Below are 18,591 nucleotides of genomic sequence, written 5' to 3'. Positions count from 1 at the left end.
CCTCTCAGGTGCAAACTGCAGTGCATCTGCAGTGGCCTGGTTACCTGCAGATATCAGGTGAGCTGCATGGGGGTGGGGTAGAATACACCTCAGCTCCCCGCCTTCATGCCCATCTGCATGCTGGGAATTTTTTAAAAAAACTCCATCTCTGTTACAGAGCCAATTTGAGCCTCTCTACCCTCTCCTTAGCTGCTGGCATTGTGGTTCTATTTTGGCACTGAGCATAGTCTTTTGGAACAAAGATTTAATGCTGCAGAGGGTTTCCTCTTGTCTTAGGTAGGAGAAGTTCTGAGCCGTACCATAGACTTAATGTCAGAGTTCTGCATATACTAAGTACCCAGTAATGGTTGCCTGCTGGCCAATGGCAACTCTTGGTTATCCCCATGTTCTCAGAAGATGGTGAGAGGAAGGTTGTAGGGAGGTTTCCCTGCACATGCTCCCAGCACAAAGGGCTTGTCTGCATCTAGGAAACTTGACCCCACTGGCCTTGGCACAGGTCAGGAGTTCCAAAGGAGTTCCCATTGTTCTTGGGAATCCCTGGCTCTTGAGCTGAGGGTTTGACAGTAAAGTCCCTGAGAGGCAAAGAGAGTTTCCACACTTCTGCCTCTGCAGGCATGACACCTGCATCCAGAATCCATCTGTACTTCCCCCGCTCCGGCTCCACTTCACAGAAGAGCTGGGCTCATGGACTAGGGCATGGCAGCCCCCAATGGCACCATCACATTTTCTCCTTGCCTTATGCTTGGATTTCCAAATGATGTTACTTGTAACACAACATGTCTAGGTCTGTAGTGGTATTGTGAGGTGGAGTAATAAGAAGTCTTGGAGATCAAATACATGGGGAAGGGATACAAACAGCATCCCTTAAAGTAGGAATATTCACAACTCTACCATGGCAGTTTGGGTCACAGCTCCAAGAAGATGGCTATTCTTATATGCAATGATTTCCAGATTTTTATAATTATTACTGTTTTCTAAAACCACAGAGTTAAGGTCTGTGGGTTCATTTTCAAAGAATTCATGGTAGTGCAGTCTGGGATACACCACTTCCCGTTGATCTCGCCACAAAGCAGGCTGCTTGCATCAGTTGGTGACATTTTTGCTTCTCAAGCAAAAGGAGTATTTAAATATCCTCATGAGGGTTTGTGGATGGAGGAAGCAGAGGTGTTGGGCTTTGGTAGGTGGGTGGCTGGGAAGACATTCCAGAGGAATCCTTCCCATGGGAGCCTTCTGTATATCTGCCAGCCCGGTAAGTTCTCCACTGTGGAGAACTTGTCTCCCCGGGGCTTTTCCTCCCATGGAAGCTCATGTTTCTGGGCCTGACCTTAAGCCTCTTATGAAAAGGAACTGGGTCTTGCCCAGTTTTGCATTCCCAGCTCCTAGAAGAGTGCATGGAAGACAGATTTCCAGAACTAAACAAAGCCCCAACTGTGAAAGCACCTTTCTGCACAGCCTCAGATGTGGGGTTCCCAAAGGAAGGCAGGTGGAAGAGCCTCAGGAGTATGTTCCAAAGTGGGGAGGAGCAGGAGAGGGACAAACAACAGAGAGGTTACTGGGGAGGCCTTTCTCCGTCTTGGTGTCTCAGTCTCAATACAGAGAGGAGTCCCTCCTCCTTCCAGGAGATCACTAAGAAAACCTGATTCTCTAGTGACATCCTCAACCCCACTTCACCAGCATGATCTCATCCCTCTATATCCTTACCTGTGTAGTTAGGTGGGCACACACATGCGTAGTTGTTGACCCCATCCACACAGGTGGCATTGTTTTCACAGTCGTTGTCCTCACAGTCATCGGGGTTGATCTCACACCGTTGTCCCTCAAAACCCAGCGGGCAGGAGCAGCTTTAGGGATGTGTGTATAGAAAGGAGGGGATTCCAGGGCCAGGGGAGAGGGCAGGTTTTAGAGGAAGGCAGGAAGAGGAGGGGCAGAAAATGCAATAATCAGTTCTCTCTTGTGGCTGGAGGTCTAAGACAGCAGAGTGGACTGAGGCCTTGGGAACCTGAGTAGGAAGACACTTAGGAAGCTACAAGGTCATTTTGTCTAGCTACTCATTTCCAGGCAATGTTCTGGCTTCTTACCTTGCTTTACTCTAGTAAGGCCTCTACACCTCTCCTCAGCTGGAAGTGGTTTCCCGGAAAAGGCTTAAATCCCTGCAGCTGTATTTGAATTCCCCTTTCCTTTGGCTCCTCTGTGGAGTAGGCAAGAGGGGCAGAAAAGCACTCCCCATAATGTTTCATTCTAAGGCAGACTTTCTATGTTGAGGGGGAAATTGTACATCTTGGTCAAGGTCAGAGCTCTGCAACTAGGCCTCAAGGGAGTGCATTCTGGTCTGGCACTTTCTAGATGTCTGACCTTGTGTATTGATAAGATCTAATGATGTTATATATGCAACCAAAACAAGTGGAGGGGCGCACAACAACAGAGAAACCGAGTATACTTAGTTCTAGACAAAAGCCACTAGAACCATCTCCCTTATTGCTATTTCTGCCATGTCCCACCACCCTAGCCTCTGAGGAGATGGAGAGGGAGGACTCCTCTCTTGCCAGACCGAGGAGCCTCTGAGCTTATCTCAAAGGCCATCATCAATCAGCAGGTGCATTTCTGTCATTTGCCTCTGCTGTGGTACATCTGCTTGAGATCACCTCCCCACCCCATCCCTGCCCAACCTTGCTCATCGGAGTGGGCATGTGAGGTTAAATGAGAACAGAAAAGGCCTGGGCAGCATTGAAGAAGCTAGGGCTTAGGAAATGCTTCTGCAAAGTTCCCTCTTTCAGAGCCCAAATTCTGGTCAAGAAATTATGGCCTTGAAAGCAGTTCCAGCTTTAGACCTAAGTCCAGGCCTCTACTTCGAGACTGCTCTGATTTTTAGATATAGACTAAAAACGTAAACTAAATGAAGAAAAAGCAAATTTCATGGCCCCAGAATCCTACTTTACTCATTTCTTTACAACCTGAAAATTGTATCACGTTTTCTACAAAAGTCCAAGGACTTTTGAGGATTGAACTCACCAACAGTAGAGTAAAATGACCCTTATTCTCCCTTTCTGTTACAGGCCCAGGGCATCATGCAAAGGGCCAATTCTTTACACCACAAAGGGGCAGATAGTTAATGATCTTAAACAAGGGTGGTAACTGTTAGTTCCCCCCTCAAACAATTCCTTTGTTGGGCTTTCCCAGGGTCTTGGGATTGCTTGGCAGGGACAACAGACATGATGTCTGGTCAGCAGAGTAGATGCTACTGATGGTTGGAGAGAGGGTGGGGGGATATCAAAGTCTCTCCTGCCCTTATCAGATATCTTGAGGGGGTTCTCAAAGGTGAAGCTTTTTAAACGGTGGCTTGTGACTCCATATGGGTTCCTGTAACTGAATGTAGGGATTGTGAAAATTCTGGCAACCGAGAAAGGTTTCTGAAGGAACACGGTCCAAAATTTAATTAAAAATCAAACGCATAATGAATCCCAGGTGTTTGCGGCGGCCCTTGCTGGTGCCACATCACAAGACTTCTCTGCAGCTTTGCTGCTGAGCCTCTATTTGCTCTTTGCATCACGCATGCTGCCACACCACAGTGCCCGAAACACCTCTGCACAGATTGGAGACTTTTGTGTGTTACAAACTGCAGTGTTTTTGCTGTACGTATGCAGCTTGCATGTAGAAAATTCGAGTATTAATAAGGTTTTAAAACTAAAATAGTAAGGATTTTTAGATATTTCCCTATCACCACTCCTCATAAATTTGGCACATCTTTGGACTGTATGGTATTACAATGCTTAATATTAAAATTGCTCTTTGGCACTTTGGTTTTAGGACATAGGAAAAATCAAGCTAGAAGTGGCTGAGAAGCTTTCTCTCTATTGACCAGTTTTCATAATTCAAGAAAGTTCTACTCACGATTCTGGGGGAGAAAAGTATCCTTAATGGGCTTACCCTGTGGTGGACCCTGAATCTTACAGCACTGATCTTCCAGGCAAGATGTAACACAGGCGCGCTACTGACGTGACTGTTTTGGGTGTAACCAATTTGTGATGGATGTGAGGCCGGCTTCTTGGGAGGGAATGCCTGCCTGACACTGCACACCTGGTCAAAAGCCCGTGGCTCAGGTGCTCATAGGTTCACGGTGGGAACCTACTACTGTTGTTTTGCTAAGCGGACATGTTTTTAGATGCCTCTAAGTATATGTTTATACCCATAGATTAGAGCTACTATCAAACTTGAGTGGTCAAAGTACGGAGGCTAAGTGATAACTGAGTATTCAACCCCAAATAAGACTTTTACATCAACTGTCCCTAAGGCTCATCAAGGAACATCAAGGAAGGGGAGGTGGAAAGAGTATAAGAGCTGGAGAATGCTAAGGAGGGCTGTGAAACTGTCTTTCTGGAATGACACGGCTGTTGCACCCATGAACTCACAGCAGTTATGGTTACCTACATAAGGCCTGCACAACATCAGGCCAGTCATCATTCCAGATGGGTGGGAAAGGATACATGCCTACTTGAGGAGCTATGGACTGATGGCTGCTGGGGGTAGGGTCATTTTTTTCCTGGGGAATAGCTGTTGATAGGCTGCCCGTGCTCTGGTGGATGGCTCCACACCCATATACATGCAGGTAGTACTAACTGGGACCAGTGAGTTATTAAATCAAAGGGACTGGAAGGTAGAGGGCAGATGTATTAGTAGAGATCTGGGCAGAGCGGGAGGGGGTTATTTGGATTGGATATGATCAAGATACATTGTACACATGTGTGAAGTTGTCAAGGAATAAATAATACTCCAAAAATGCTATGGGAGTTGCTGACGAGTGTCATAAAAAGTTGTTAAGTGGATTTTGGCTTGGTTTGAGTATGGAATGTCCGATAATTTTTGAAATAGTCCTAAATATACTTCTGCCATTTTATACTACATCATTATGCAAAATGCTACTCTAAGACTTGGTGATTTTAAAATAAAAGATTCTATCCATTCTAAAAAAACACTGAAGGTGCTCTATGTCCTACAATATCAAATATTTGGCCAACATTTAATTAATTTTATTAGTATACAAATTTGTCCTTGTCTTTAATAAACAGTAAATACATATTAATAATAAATTAATTAAAATATATACATGTCTCTGGGAATTATCTAAAAATTAATTTATGATTTTTTAATACTCTGGGCATAAAAGTGTATGATTTTTTTCATATACTTTAAAAATATTTTCTGTGTCTGGCTGTTTTACCTGTGTATATTTGTGTACCATGCACATGCAGTCCCCACAGGCATCAGATCACTGGAACTGGAGTTGCAGACTGTTGTGAGCTACCGTAAGAATGCTGGGAACCAAACCTAGGCCCTCTGGAAGAGTAACCAGTGTGCATAACCACTGAGCTATCACTCTAGCTCTGACTTGTTCATATACTTTTATAGCTAGAGTTGAATAAAAATATTCAGGACAAAAAGGGGTCATTAGTGGAAATAATTTGAGAAGCCCTGGCCAGGGCAGCTCCAGGAGCAGTTGGCTAGCAGCAGTGAGGACTTTGTTCAGATTTTAAAGTATCATCTTCCTTTTTGTTCTCCTGTATGGTTAACCACATGGCCTCTATCTGTCATCTATCTATCCATCCATCTAGCTAATTTATTTACCAGCTTGTTTGTTTTACAATTTTTGCAGAGATGCTCTGCAGCTGACCTACATCTTCAGCCCTGGTCTTTGCTCATTTGGTGAGCAGGCAAATGCAGCAAGGTACAGTAGCACCTGGGGGGAGAGGGCAGGTGATGCTTCTAGAATCCTGACACTTTTAGAGGTGTTGTACATGGGACCGTGACCCTTAAAAATGACAGGATGAAGTACTAACTCCCTGGATCTCAGATGTGACTTATTTGGAAATGGGGCTGACACAGTTATGATGGTGAGCTGAAGTCACAGAAGGGCAGATCCTGAATCCAAGATAGCATCCATGTAAGAGGATAGCTATGGAGAGACAGACATAGTCCTGGTGCCCTGTGATAATGCAGAATGAAGCTAGGATGATGCAGCTATAAGCCAAGGAATGCCCAGGATTTCCAGTAAAGCAGAATCTAGGACTAGACTGGTGATGCCCCCCCCACAGGTTTTAGGAAGAGCTGCATCCTGAACACACTTAGATGTTGTGTATTAGTTCTCCAGAACTGTAGAGAATGTTCCCATTGTTTTAAGCCTCCCTGGGCAGCTGGGAAATCCTAGGAACTAACTCCAGCATTGAAGAGGACCGTGGAGCTATTCTACATAACCCCTTACTGTGTCTCTTCCTGTATGCCTGCCACAGTGCAATACTGCAGCAGAAGGTGGCTCCTCCACACACAGACATACCATCCCCTACATCTGCCTCTGCCCAAACCTTCTGCCCCATTTCCCTGGTCCTGCAGAGCTGGGCATTGTGTCTTTCACAGTTAAGTTCCCAGTTCACATGAAAATTGTCCAAGACTGAGGGTGAAGTGGGACCCTGATAACAATCACCAGCAGAGAATCTTTGCCCCCACCACAGGACCCTGTCTCGGGCTTGAGTGGGGCAGAACCCACTTCCAGCCCTGGAAGTACACTTCCTGGCTGGGACCACCATGGTCACTTCTTTTCTTGGTGAACAGGATGTGAATGGTTTGGCTGACTCCAGGAACAGAATAGCTCCTGAGTTCCACTTTTTAGGAGTCAGGGTTGAGTGGGGCTGGCTTGGCAGGAGGATGCATGGACCAGCTGGGTTCTCTGGAGAGTTCTTCCCCAGACCGCACAGCAGCCTGGGCTGGAGGGCTTTTGATAGTTAATTATGTGCAATTTGAGCTCTGACGTTGCCCAGAGCCTGCCTGGCACCAGGTTCTTATCTTTATTGTGAAGGGGCTGTTGCCCAACCCGCTGTGCTGTGGGAGCCCTTTCCCAGTGATCTGCTTCTATTGGGGCGACAGCTGGGGACACTGCACACCTGAAAGCTGGTGGGTGACAGATGGGCCAGAGGCCCACTGTCCCACTCCTAGGAGTTACCGCCTAGTAAGAAAGGACTAGAAGCATGATTTGAAGAGCCAGGAGCCAGAGCCAGGGCATGCGACCATTAGCCTTTGTGTCTCAGTTTCCTCTCTGCTCAATGCAGACTGAACTCCCCTCTCCCCCAATAGAGGTGTGAGAAGGTTTAGGAGAGATATTGTAAGTGTTGTTACCACCTGGCACACAACGTGACAGCAGTAGCCCCTGTTATTTGTGACACAGAAGGAGTGGTGGGACCGCCAGGTGGGTTTCTCCGCCAGTGTCCCATCCTCTGACTTTAGCAGCACCTGCAGCCTCCAGGCTCAGAGAGTGGAGGCTGGCCCTTAGAGGCAAATCCCTGTACCAGTGTTTTGTATCTCTGGAGAATGTTTATCCTCTGATGCCTCAGTTTCCTTCTATATGGAACAGGGAGGATGCTTCCCACACTGACATTATTCCTCTACAGAAGGCTGACCCAGAAGCTCTCTGAGAAGAAGGAAAGGCAGGGCTGAGCTATTACCTGAATCCATCTTTGTGGTTCTCACTCAGGTGGCAGGTACCTCCATGCTGACAGGGGTTCTGGATGCAGGTGTTGATGGGCATGGTGCAGTCCTTGCCCTGTGGAACAGATGGGGTAAAAGCATCTGATGAGTGAGGCCTTTGATGGCTGCTATGACCCAGAAGATCCCAGGGACTTCCCAACAGCCTCTGGGATGAAACTGAGATGGAAGTAGGGAGCCATTGCTTCTGGTGGCTGCTCGTGAGAAGGGGAGGGATGTGGAGAGTTCAGATTCCAGCATGACCAATTCCCAGAGTTCACAGACTTCTCTGTCCTAAACTGTAGGGCATGAGTATGGGTTGGGAGTCCAGGTGAGTTTGGTTTCCAGCTCCACCTCTCACAGGGATACTATGAGAGTTACATGGGATCTTTCGCAGAAGGAAGCATTGTGCTTTATGCGACACCCTTGGCACACAATAGGCATTCTCTGGAAGTTAACAGATGGTATGGATGTTTAAATATCATCCATAACTGGAGCAGGGGGAACTAAGGCATAAACCATAGTCCTGTGTTCTGTAAAATGACACCCCACTTGAGTTCCTCCTTGATTGACTGGTCTGCAATAGAGCTTAGATGCCTGCATTTGCTCCCAAGTCCAAGGCCAGGCCATGCGGAGAACCGCAATGGTTTGGAGTAAGGCAGAGTTCCTTTGGACCAGGTTCCTCTTCAGGGTAGGTATGACTTGAGAAGGAGCCAGTGTGCGGCAGGTGGAGATGATCATGCCAGAAAGAAGAAAAAATGAGGACAAAGGCTCTGAGTGGGTGACCCCAAGGCACAGACTGTAGACACAGACCTAACACCCCAGGGATCCTCTCGGCCCCATGGCTCCTGTTTCTCTCTTGGGACTAGGATCCCATACGTGGGACACACAAGCTGCACTTTGCAGGACCTGGTAGCACCAGGCCTGGGGAGGTGTCTGCTGCATATATTTTTGAGCTATGGGTTCAGTGGCTTGGGTGCATGCCAGGCTAGGGTGATCATGGGAGCCCTCCCACTGCCATCACCACCTGCTCACCATCTGCCTGAGAAAAGCCTGTCCCGTCTTTTGTTGCTGCCAGTGCTTGTGATGGCATGGGACTGGGGCTTCCTGACTGTGTGGTTACTGCCAACTGAGCCTGAGGCATTGGGCCAGGCTAGTCTCCCCTGTGGGTCCACATGCATCCTCCTACTCTCATGCATGCTGGAGCCCCAGGCTGCTCTCCAGTAGCTGGAAGGCATAGTCCTTGTCTGTCTGGTTCTTTATGTGAGTCCATGCCCCACACAGAGGTTTCTCAGAGGGGAGAGTGAGAGGAAACTGCTCTTTAAGGAACTATCTAGCTTTACCCCTGAGCCACAGCGACTCAGCGGCCCCCATCTGAAAGTCAATGTCTGGAATGGAAAGTGCAATATGAATTCTCACTCACGTTGTTGAGCACATTTTCCATTCCAGGCCTCATGCTAAGTGTTTTATATTCACGATCACATATAATGTTCCCAAGAACCCTATGAGATTGGTACAATTGTCATTACACTCCCCTTTGCAGATAGGGAAGGAAGACTTGGAAAAGAAGGTAATAGGTCTGAGACTACACAGCAGTAAGTGAAACAGGCAGCCAACAGATGAACCCAGACAGCTGAGTCCAAATTCTGCACCAAGCACCTCTATGCTGGATCATTTATTCTGTTCCTCTAAAAACCTGGACTCTGGAGTGCTGTGGATTGGAGCCAAGTCTAGGCAGGCTGCTTGATGCCTGAAGGAAATGATTAGTTCTCTTTGATCTTGTTTTTATGTTCCATGAAATGGGAGTGAGGTGGAGTATGCCTAACCTAGAAATTCAATGTACACCAAAACATCAAACATTCGAGTGCTGACAGGTCACCAGAGGTGGAAAATTCTACCCCAAGTGGAAAATTCTACCTTTGACCGCAGGAGATGGGGGTCATGCTCAAAATGCAGGTATAATAAAAATGCCTACGATTACAGGCTATGTGTATAAATGAAACAGGCTAATTTCCTTATTAGATTTGGGTTCTATTTTCCAGCTCTCTCTCTCTCTCTCTCTCTCTCTCTCTCTCTCTCTCTCTCTCTCTCTCTCTCTCTCTCTCTCCCCTTTCTCATGCACATGTGAGATCAGTGGGTAACTGTGTGGCTTTCCTTTCTTTTTACATAGGTTCTGGACATCCAACTCTGTCACTAGGCTTGTGTGGCAAGTGCCTTTATCTGCTGAGCTAACACAATGGCCTGTTTCTTACCTGGACCTGAGTCTTGATGGCTTATCTAGGCTGTCTGATCAGCAAGCTTTATGGCTATGCCTATCTCTGGCCCCCAGTTCTGAGATGACAAGCCAGCATCATAATGTATAGCTTTTTCCATGGGTTCTAGGATGCATACTGAGGTCCCCATGCCAAGATAGCTTAGTATCCACACGTGAGTATTATAAAATCCAGAAACACCTGGAATATGAGATGCTGCTGGTCTCAAGAATTTCATAGAAGGTAGTGGCTCTCAACCTGTGGCTCACCCTTTCATAGGAGTCACCGAAGAACATAGGAAATATCAGATATTTACGTTATGATTCATAACAGGAGGAGCCGGGCAGTGGTGGCGCACACCTTTAATCCCAGCACTTGGGAGGCAGAGGCAGGCGGATCTTTGTGAGTTCGAGGCCAGCCTGGTCTACAAGAGCTAGTTCCAAGACAGCCTCCAAAGCCACAGAGAAGCCCTGTCTCAAAAAACAAAACAAAAAAATGGTTCATAACAGTAGCAACATTACAGTTATGATGTAACAACAAAATAATTTTATGGTTGGGGTTTATAAAGGGTCACAGCATTAGGAAGGTTGAGAACCACTGATGTAAGGGATGCTCAGCTTCTTCCAGTTCTGTGGGGCATGAACTGCCATTGCAGAACCACATTACCTGCAAAGTACCTCATAGAGGATGCAGCCCTGTAAATAACAGCAGTGATGGCCATGAGTAGGGCCTGAAGCAAGGTTGGGTATGCTCAAAAGTTCAGGGATGCATGCATGGGTTGTAGTGGTACTAGAAAGGTAAGTATGATGGGCAGGATAAGAGAACCTCAAAAAGAATACCGTGGGGACCCCCTCCCCCAGCCCTGTCTGTAATCTGGTCCATCTACACTGGTGATCTTGCAAGTACCACTTGGCCCAGGCAGAATCCTTCCCGACCCCAAAAGGTGGTATGATGTACAGGATCTCTTTTAGACCTTCAGGCAGAGCACAGAAATCTAGGAGGCAGAGGCATTTCTTGGTGCTTGAAAACACAGCAATTGGGGGCAAGAGATGGAGATTTCTGTCACTTCCATGTCTTTGAAAAATAATCACCATTTCCAATGTCTGCCTAATTAGCCCAATTCAATTCTTTTCCACTGCATTTTGCTCAAATCTATGGAAATTGGGATGCTCCTTAATTGTCTTCCTTCTGTACTCCAGCCCACTTCATCTCTCCTCTCTGACAGGATCTAGGCTACTGCCTTTCTTTAAGAGTCTAGGAAGAGCTCCCTCATTGGAATCTCTGGGTCAGACGGGGCTGGGGAACCACTCAGAGACCTTGCAACTCAAAGTGTGGTCTATGGAGTAGCAGCCTGGGCAGCCCAGGGGAGCTTATTAAATATATACTGTATCAGGTCTGACCCCAGCTCTCATGAACCAGAACCTAGATTTTAATAAGATTCTTGGGCACACGAAAGCTTGGGAAGTGCCGCTCTGAGCCACCAAACATATGTGCATAAAACTAAGTGGTGGAAAAAGTATCAGATATATTTTATTTCCCCAAATCCTGGAACAGTGGCAAGATTGTTAGGTCGTGTGGAATGTCTCTAAACCTGCCACCAAGGTAGGCGAAGCACACACGTGATGTGTTTTTAACCTTGTTACAACTCTGCTGGCGAGTGTGATGGTTCCCTGTCTCAGGTGGGAGGGCAAGGTAAACAGAGAGCCAGTTACTAGGGAAGACTAGGCTGGTTTCTGCATCTGTGCTTTGTAGGTAGTGCTGCATGCATGAGTTCTTTGTACTTGGAAATCTTAGCTCTTCTCTCAAATGAGGATAAGAACTGATATCTGGATGATTAAGCATGCTGTGTGGCACAATGCACTTCCAACAGCTTCATCAAGGCCCCGCCTTTCACAAGACCAACAGCAATGGCTACATATCCTTAGAAAACTCTAGTTTCCTAAGGCAATGCAGTGACATGTGTGAAAGTCCTTAACACTTTGTTGTGGACTGAAACCCAAATGAAATCAGCAGCGTGCCACTGTCTACTTATTGATGGCCAGTGTCACACTTCAGTATGAGGGACTGGCTAGCATGCAAGAGGGAAGGTAAAAGGTGACAATGGGATAGCTTATCAAGCACTTCCTGTACACCAGGTCTTTTCCTAGGTATACTGCACACAAGACTATATATCTGTTTCTCATACTGTGGGATGATGCCTCCCAGTGCCCAGAGAAGGCAGAGGGGAAGTCACTGATAGACAGCTAGCACACGGCAAAGCTACAATCCACACATGCGTCCCTGTAATTCCAGAGCCTGAGAGCCCTCCCCTACACTGAACAGATATGCAGCAGTCTCAGTGGATGCCAGAGTTATGTCATTCTCAATCTCTGATCTGGGACTCTGCTAGATTTAAGGCTTCAGGGACAGATATCTTTAAAAGGAATCCTTGGGCTTTTTTGTTCCAGGCCCATAGGTGGCACTCTAACACCGTCTGCTAGCAGCCAGGGTGTAGACCAGAAAGCTACCAGGTAGCTGTTCTCCAGAAACTGCTTTTCAAGGCTGTAACTGTACATGCACAGTTTCTCGACGATGCAGACACTGTGTTCCGTTACTCAGCCTGTGCGGATGGTGCACATGATGGCCAGTGGGATGCCCTGGGCTCTTGGCTTGTTTAGTGCATTAAGATGGTATCTGGAAACCTGGGATCTGGAATGTCCCATGGAAGAGCTTTGAGCCACAACTTTGCTGATCCCAGTGAGGCCCTGACAGGGGCCTGGCTGTTTAGGAACTTCTTCAGGTTGAAGGACTTTGGCTTTGGGACCATATAGTATGGAGTTTTAATTCCAAGCCTACCGAAGACGGTTTTAAATATCGGTAATAGGCTTTCTTCATAGGTTTGCTGGGAGAAAGGGTGAGTCAAACGCCAAGCAGAGAGCATGGCACATACTCCATACATATTAGTAGGGAGACAGTATAACTTGTTCTGGAGTGTGCTGGGTAAGAAGAATAGGGTGAAAGATGGTTTTGGAATTCTGGATTTCTGGTAGGATGAATGGGAGAACAGGGAGTCTCAACCCTTTTGTTGGGCTTGCCAACTATGAAGGTAGGCTTGGAAGCCCCAGGGCCTCGAGTCCCTCATGGCCTTAGTCCCTGGAATAGCAGTCAGGATACTGGAGTTCAAGGGATAACTTTGCTAAAGGACCCTTTACCTCCCTGGGTTGCAGTCTCCCTGTGACTCACAAAGAAAATGCAGTGGTAGTATTTCCTTCTCATCTCAAAGCATCCTTGTCAAGATTCCACGGGTCCTCTTTGATGGACCTTAGCCTTAGCCCATGTGCAGGAGAATAGTGATATTATTGGCTAATGCCACCTTGGGGGTGTGTCACATGTGTTGTAAAGTTATCCAGGCTACTCTGGGTAGCATCAGCTGCACGGGTTCTCCCCTGTAGCCAGGACAAAGGAAGAGCCTGGGCATGAGTGGTGGGCAGAGCCTCCCTCCTTACCTTGTAGCTGTAGGGGCAGGTGCAGCGGTACTGCTCCACAGGATCTTGACTGCACGTGCCATTATTCTTGCATGGACTAGAGAGGCAGGCATTACATTTGGCCACGATGTTAATGTCCACCGGCCCTGGGTAGCAAAATCAGAGTATGGATGGCAGCTCTCTGAGTAGGCTAACTCACCTCCTGTCCCCTCTGCTCCAGCTCCCTCCCATCTCTAGGCCCAGAGGGCAGCTGGCTCTCTTGAGGCTGTACATCCAATCTGGCGAGAGTCCCATTAATTCAAGCACTGTCCAGTGAGTAAGAATCACAGTGGGACATCATACAGAAGCACTTCTGCAGTCAAATCAATTACCGTAATTAGCCTGATCCGATTTGGGTGCTAATCTGCAAACAGTGCACCATAATTAGAACCCTCCTGCGTATCTTCTATTCCAGGAAGTTCTGGGCACAGAACTGTTTTGACCTTCCCCTTCTTTTTGCCCCTGCCAAGCCCTTTCCCATAGAATAGCCAAGGAGAGATGCCAAAGCCAAAGGCACACACAGAGAGTCTTTCCTGCAAGACCTTAGGGGGATGCCACACAGAAAGATGCTGACAGGAATACTTTGCCTCTTATACCCACTGAAGTTTCAACCATCTCCTGTGTTTTTTTTTTTTTTTTTTTTTTTTTTTTTTTTTTTTTGGTAAGGGATGAAAGGTCCCCACATAGAGCTTTGAAAACAGGGACAATGTCTACAGCTGCAAACAGCTTTGAGCATGAGCCATGGACATCTATGTCCTATTTAATATCAGAACTTTAACTGTCCTGGAGCTAACAGCCCTCAACCTAGAGATGGGTTGAAATTCACTCTAGTGAGTGACCATTTGTGGGTTGATGAACAGAAGAGCACCAGGGAGCTCTGAGACCTGTAGGTCCAACTTGGCTCACATGAGAATGAGAAGAGTCACCTGACCATGCTTGCTTCTGATTGAGGGGGTTCCTGGGGCACAGAGATTTCTGTGGACATCCAAGGACAAGTCAGAATCAGCCTACTTACCATGCCTAGGCTGTAATTTACACCAGTTTAATCAAAATGGAGATTGTGGGTCCCAGAACCAATGTTATTGTGCAAGCAGTGGGGATCCAACCTGACCTTACACATGCTAGGCAGTGCCACTCAGGTACAACCCCTGTCCTTGGTTTTTAAAGTGCTTCAAGTGTCTCCTGTCTATGGCTATTCGAGTCCCTCTAGTATCAGATCAGATGTCTAGAAGCAGGAAGTAGAAAGTTGAAATTGCCTTTAAATCAGTGGAATGTTTTCCTACTTTCAGCAGTCATGGGGCACAGCGAAGTTTTAAAGGGACAATAAAACTGAACATTGAGATGTGGTGGGCAGGCAGCACCTACCTTTGCACTGGAACCGATGGGTAGGAGTGGTGAGCAGGAGTCTGTCTGCCATGGACTCAGGGCTACTGCATCTGGCAATGCCAGGCTCCTTGTATCCAGCTTTTACCCACTCTGATAACCAACGCAGACTGCAGTCACAGTGGAGAGGGTTGGTTCCGAGGGCCCTAGAAGGCGGAAGAGGAAGTTAGGCCCTGCCAGGCCTGGCCCCAAGGCTCCCCATTTGTGGCTCCCTGAAAACTCAAGGTTTTGAAACTAAATTAGAGAGGTCTGGTGTGCAGACTAGAAGACACGTCCACCAGGCAAAATCAAAGTTTCCGGAGTCTATTTCCAGTTCAGTAGATGTTCCATCCCCACCTAAGTGACACCCCTCCTCTGAGGCTTTGTTCTCTTGGCTCTGGAAAATTCTGTCCTTTGCTTTACTCTCCAATCCTGGCTTGCATTCTGGACCTGTGCCCCCCTTCTCACATGGTTCTCAAGCACAGGGTCTGTAAGAAGACAGGCCCTTCAAAGAAGAATCTAAGAAACTTCAATCCAGTGAGATTGAAGATATGGAGGAGAGGGCTGCAGTTGAACCCAAACCTCTCTAGTGTTATTGGAAAAAAAAAAAAACACACCATCATAGCCGGGCGTTGGTGGTGCACACCTTTAATCCCAGCACTCGGGAGGCAGAGGCAGGTGGATCTCTGTGAGTTCGAGGCCAGCCTGGTCTCCAGAGCGAGTGCCAGAATAGGCTCCAAAGCTACACAGAGAAACCCTATCTCGAAAATCAAAAAAAAAAAAAAAAAAAAAGGAAAGAAAATAAACAACAACAAACAAAAAACACCATCATGACTCATTTTTAAAAATTCCTATTCTTTAGCATTTCTATTTTTGATTTATAGAATGCATAGATGTCACTATTGTAGCCTATGCTCACAACATAAACATAATTAAGATTTATACAGAGGAGGAATGCAATCTTATGAACTTACCAACAGAGATAGGTACCCAGAAGACAACACTACCCGAGACCACTAGCTAGGGAAGACAGGGTTGGCCTAGGAGCCAGGGAAACTGAGCTCTACTTGAAGTCTCACTGGCATGATTGGTGACTTTCATGTAGTTACCTATTATTTATGGTCCCAATTTCCTTGAGCAGAATAAGAATGGAATACAGAGTATGTCCACTGGAGTCAAGGCACACCTGGAGCTGGACTGTGGTTCTGCTCCTGGCTGGCTGTGCAGCCTGGGGATGAATTCTTTAACTTTCCTTAGTCTCAAGTTCATCACATGTAAGGGAATAAAGCACCTTAATGCTATAAGAAACACATTGGATAATTCATTGACTGTGTTTAGGGCATGGTAAGGGTTTAAATATTGACACCGTTTTCCAGGATTGATGATACTTTTGAAGGCTTCTGAAACTAGACATTATGTATAGTCTGAATACAGTATCTCAAAATAAGCTCCTGTCAGCCTTCTGAATGTCAGGTTTCTGACTTGCAGGTCCAACCAACTATGGGTCAAAAACATTTTTTTTTGTTTTATTTTTCGAGACAGTGTTTCTCTGTGTAGCTTTGGAGCCTATCCTGGCATTCGCTCTGGAGACCAGAGTGGCCTCGAACTCACAGAGATCCGCCTGCCTCTGCCTCCTGAGTGCTGGGATTAAAGGCGTTCACCACCAACGCCCGGCTCAAGAACAAGTTTTAAGAGTTTCATCTATAGGGAACACATATAAACCTGGACTTTAGTTGGGCCTTTATTCTATAACCAATATATAGTATAACCATTATTTACAAAATGTTTACACTGTAGTAGGTGTCTTAAATAGTCCAGAGACTATTTCCAGTACACATATGCATATGCTACCTCATATGCATAGTCATATGTACATAAGTGACTTGAGCATCTGTGGGTTCTTGGGGCTCCTGGAGCCAGTCCCCTGTGCATATGGAAAGACATCTGCCTAACACAAGGAAAGAATGCGGAGTCGTGACACTGTGGCTGTCACCACCACTGTTTTCTGTTTTGAGCCAATGCACATTAAGAAAGAGGATACTTACAGGTGGGAAAGGGATGTCAGATCATTGAAGGAGCCTTCAGGAACACTGGAAATGTCATTGCCATGGAGGGTTCTGAGGCAGAAGGCACAGGTTAGCAAGTGACCCCATTGGGACCAACACACTCACCCAGCCCAGCTACACTTCCACGGCTCCCACAGCCCCACAGGTAGTGGTATATTAGTTGCCACTGCGTTGCTGCAGGGCCAAGGACATTGCTCCATCTACAGCAGCAGCAGGGGTGGAGGAGCTTAAGGCTTGGGGAGAAACCTGGGTGAGAATCAGAAAGCCGTTCCTTTTGGTGGTAGAACATGGGTAGGATAAACTACTTTTCTGGGCCTCAGTTTGTATACCTGAGAAGCCGAGAGCCACATCTACCTAATGGGACCATTCGCTTCAGATATGATGTCTTGCGTTTGATAAACCATGGCTAATACCATTTATTCTGGAGCCAGGTTGCTTTTAGACTCCATATCTGCCACTCACCAGCTGTATGGCCTTGGGCAAAATGGCTTATTCTCTCTTGGGCCTCCAGCTTCCAATTGTCAAATGAGAATGGCCAGTCAGATTGTTATACAAGGGTCTGGTGCATATATTAGACTATGATGAAAGAATCTGATATTTTTTAAGTGCCAACTGATGGATGACAAGGAAGTTGGGGGGCAAAGATACGGGTGTTAGGATGAGCCAAAACTAAAAAATGTATGAAAAAATCATAAGGAAACTTCATATTTACTTACTTAAAAATCTTTAAAATCTTTTTTTTAAAAAAAGATTTCAAATAGAGGTACTATGTGTAGGTGGATAATGCTGTCCCCAGAAGCCACAGATTGGGAAGTGAAAATCCAGTGCTATGATGGGCTGGCTGCCTCCCCTAAGGACCCTAAAACAATATAGGTATCTGCATGTGTGGCTCATTGCCCATCAGAATCAGGCGAGAAGACATTAATGCTGAAGACACCACATGCTCTGGTCTCAAGGGCATAAAGAAATCAAGCTGGAACTAAACTGGAAGCTTTTTCCCCAGTGGCTTGCTCTCATAGAGCCAAATGGTACTGCACAGGCTGCTGGGAGATAATTGTCGACCCTGGGTTCTATAGGACTGAACTGATTTACCAGGCAACATGTGCCCACTGGTGCAATAGTAACAGGTCAGTTATGGGCAGGGGGCGGCAGTAACTGACCACCCTCTGCTTACAGTTGAGGCTTGGTCCATATTGGAATTCAAGTCTGGTTCTACCTGGCCAAAATCCTGTGGCAGAAGAGATCATGGCGGGGGCAACTACTATGGTTTTGTTTTAATTTTTTCTAAGTGGACATGATGTTTCCATTAGAGTGCCTTCTAGATAAGTATGCTTATAGTTTAGTTTAGTGCTGTGGTTAGATCTGGTCAGAAAAACTTTTTGTAGCACCCAGTGGTAACTACAGAGATAGAACTACCAAAGTGCTAAGAGGAAGTGACTGTTGAGGGCTAAGCCATAAATGGACATGGATATGACCCTCTCTAAGGCTTAGGGAAAACTGAAAGAGAGGGCAGAAAATTCCTAAGAACTGGAGGAAATAGGGGGAGTGGTGTGGAAGGCTGACTTCCGGACAGGATATGGCTGATGCATTCTAGACTTCAAAGCAGCTATGATTACTTGTATAAGATCTGCACAAGACTGACAGGACCCATGGGTAGGGAGGGGTCAGTGGCTCCACCCCTCTCTGAGGATCTTTAGGTTGCTGGGAGAGGGAGAAACGTTTTCTACACTAATATAGCCACCGGTAAGGTACTCATACTCCTGTTTCAAAAACTCCCCAGCCTTAGCAGCTGAAGAGATAGCTCAGAGGTTAAGAACACTGACTGCTCTCCAGAGAAACCAGGTTCAATTCCCAGCACTCACACAGTGGCCTACAACTGTCCATAACTCACATGTGTGGTGC

The 18,591-nt window shown here is 46.5% G+C and overlaps 1 protein-coding gene across 1 annotated transcript in view; it reads right to left on the bottom strand.

Moving 5' to 3' along the window:
• Positions 1-18,591, bottom strand: part of Slit3 (slit guidance ligand 3) — a 575,059-nt gene that overhangs the window by 24,109 nt on the left and 532,359 nt on the right. The window contains exons 24-28 of the mRNA XM_027425222.2: positions 16,669-16,740; positions 14,627-14,790; positions 13,244-13,368; positions 7,488-7,585; positions 1,702-1,841 (exon numbers count right to left, since the gene is read on the bottom strand). Of these exons, the coding sequence (XP_027281023.1) occupies positions 1,702-1,841; positions 7,488-7,585; positions 13,244-13,368; positions 14,627-14,790; positions 16,669-16,740 (599 nt within the window). The remainder of the gene's footprint in view (positions 1-1,701; positions 1,842-7,487; positions 7,586-13,243; positions 13,369-14,626; positions 14,791-16,668; positions 16,741-18,591) is intronic.

This window comes from Cricetulus griseus, chromosome 7 (genome assembly GCF_003668045.3).
Source record: "Cricetulus griseus strain 17A/GY chromosome 7, alternate assembly CriGri-PICRH-1.0, whole genome shotgun sequence".
NCBI classification, from domain to species: domain Eukaryota; kingdom Metazoa; phylum Chordata; class Mammalia; order Rodentia; family Cricetidae; genus Cricetulus; species Cricetulus griseus.
Note: the sequence above shows the minus strand (reverse complement) of the source record. Positions and strands in the feature narration are given on the sequence as shown.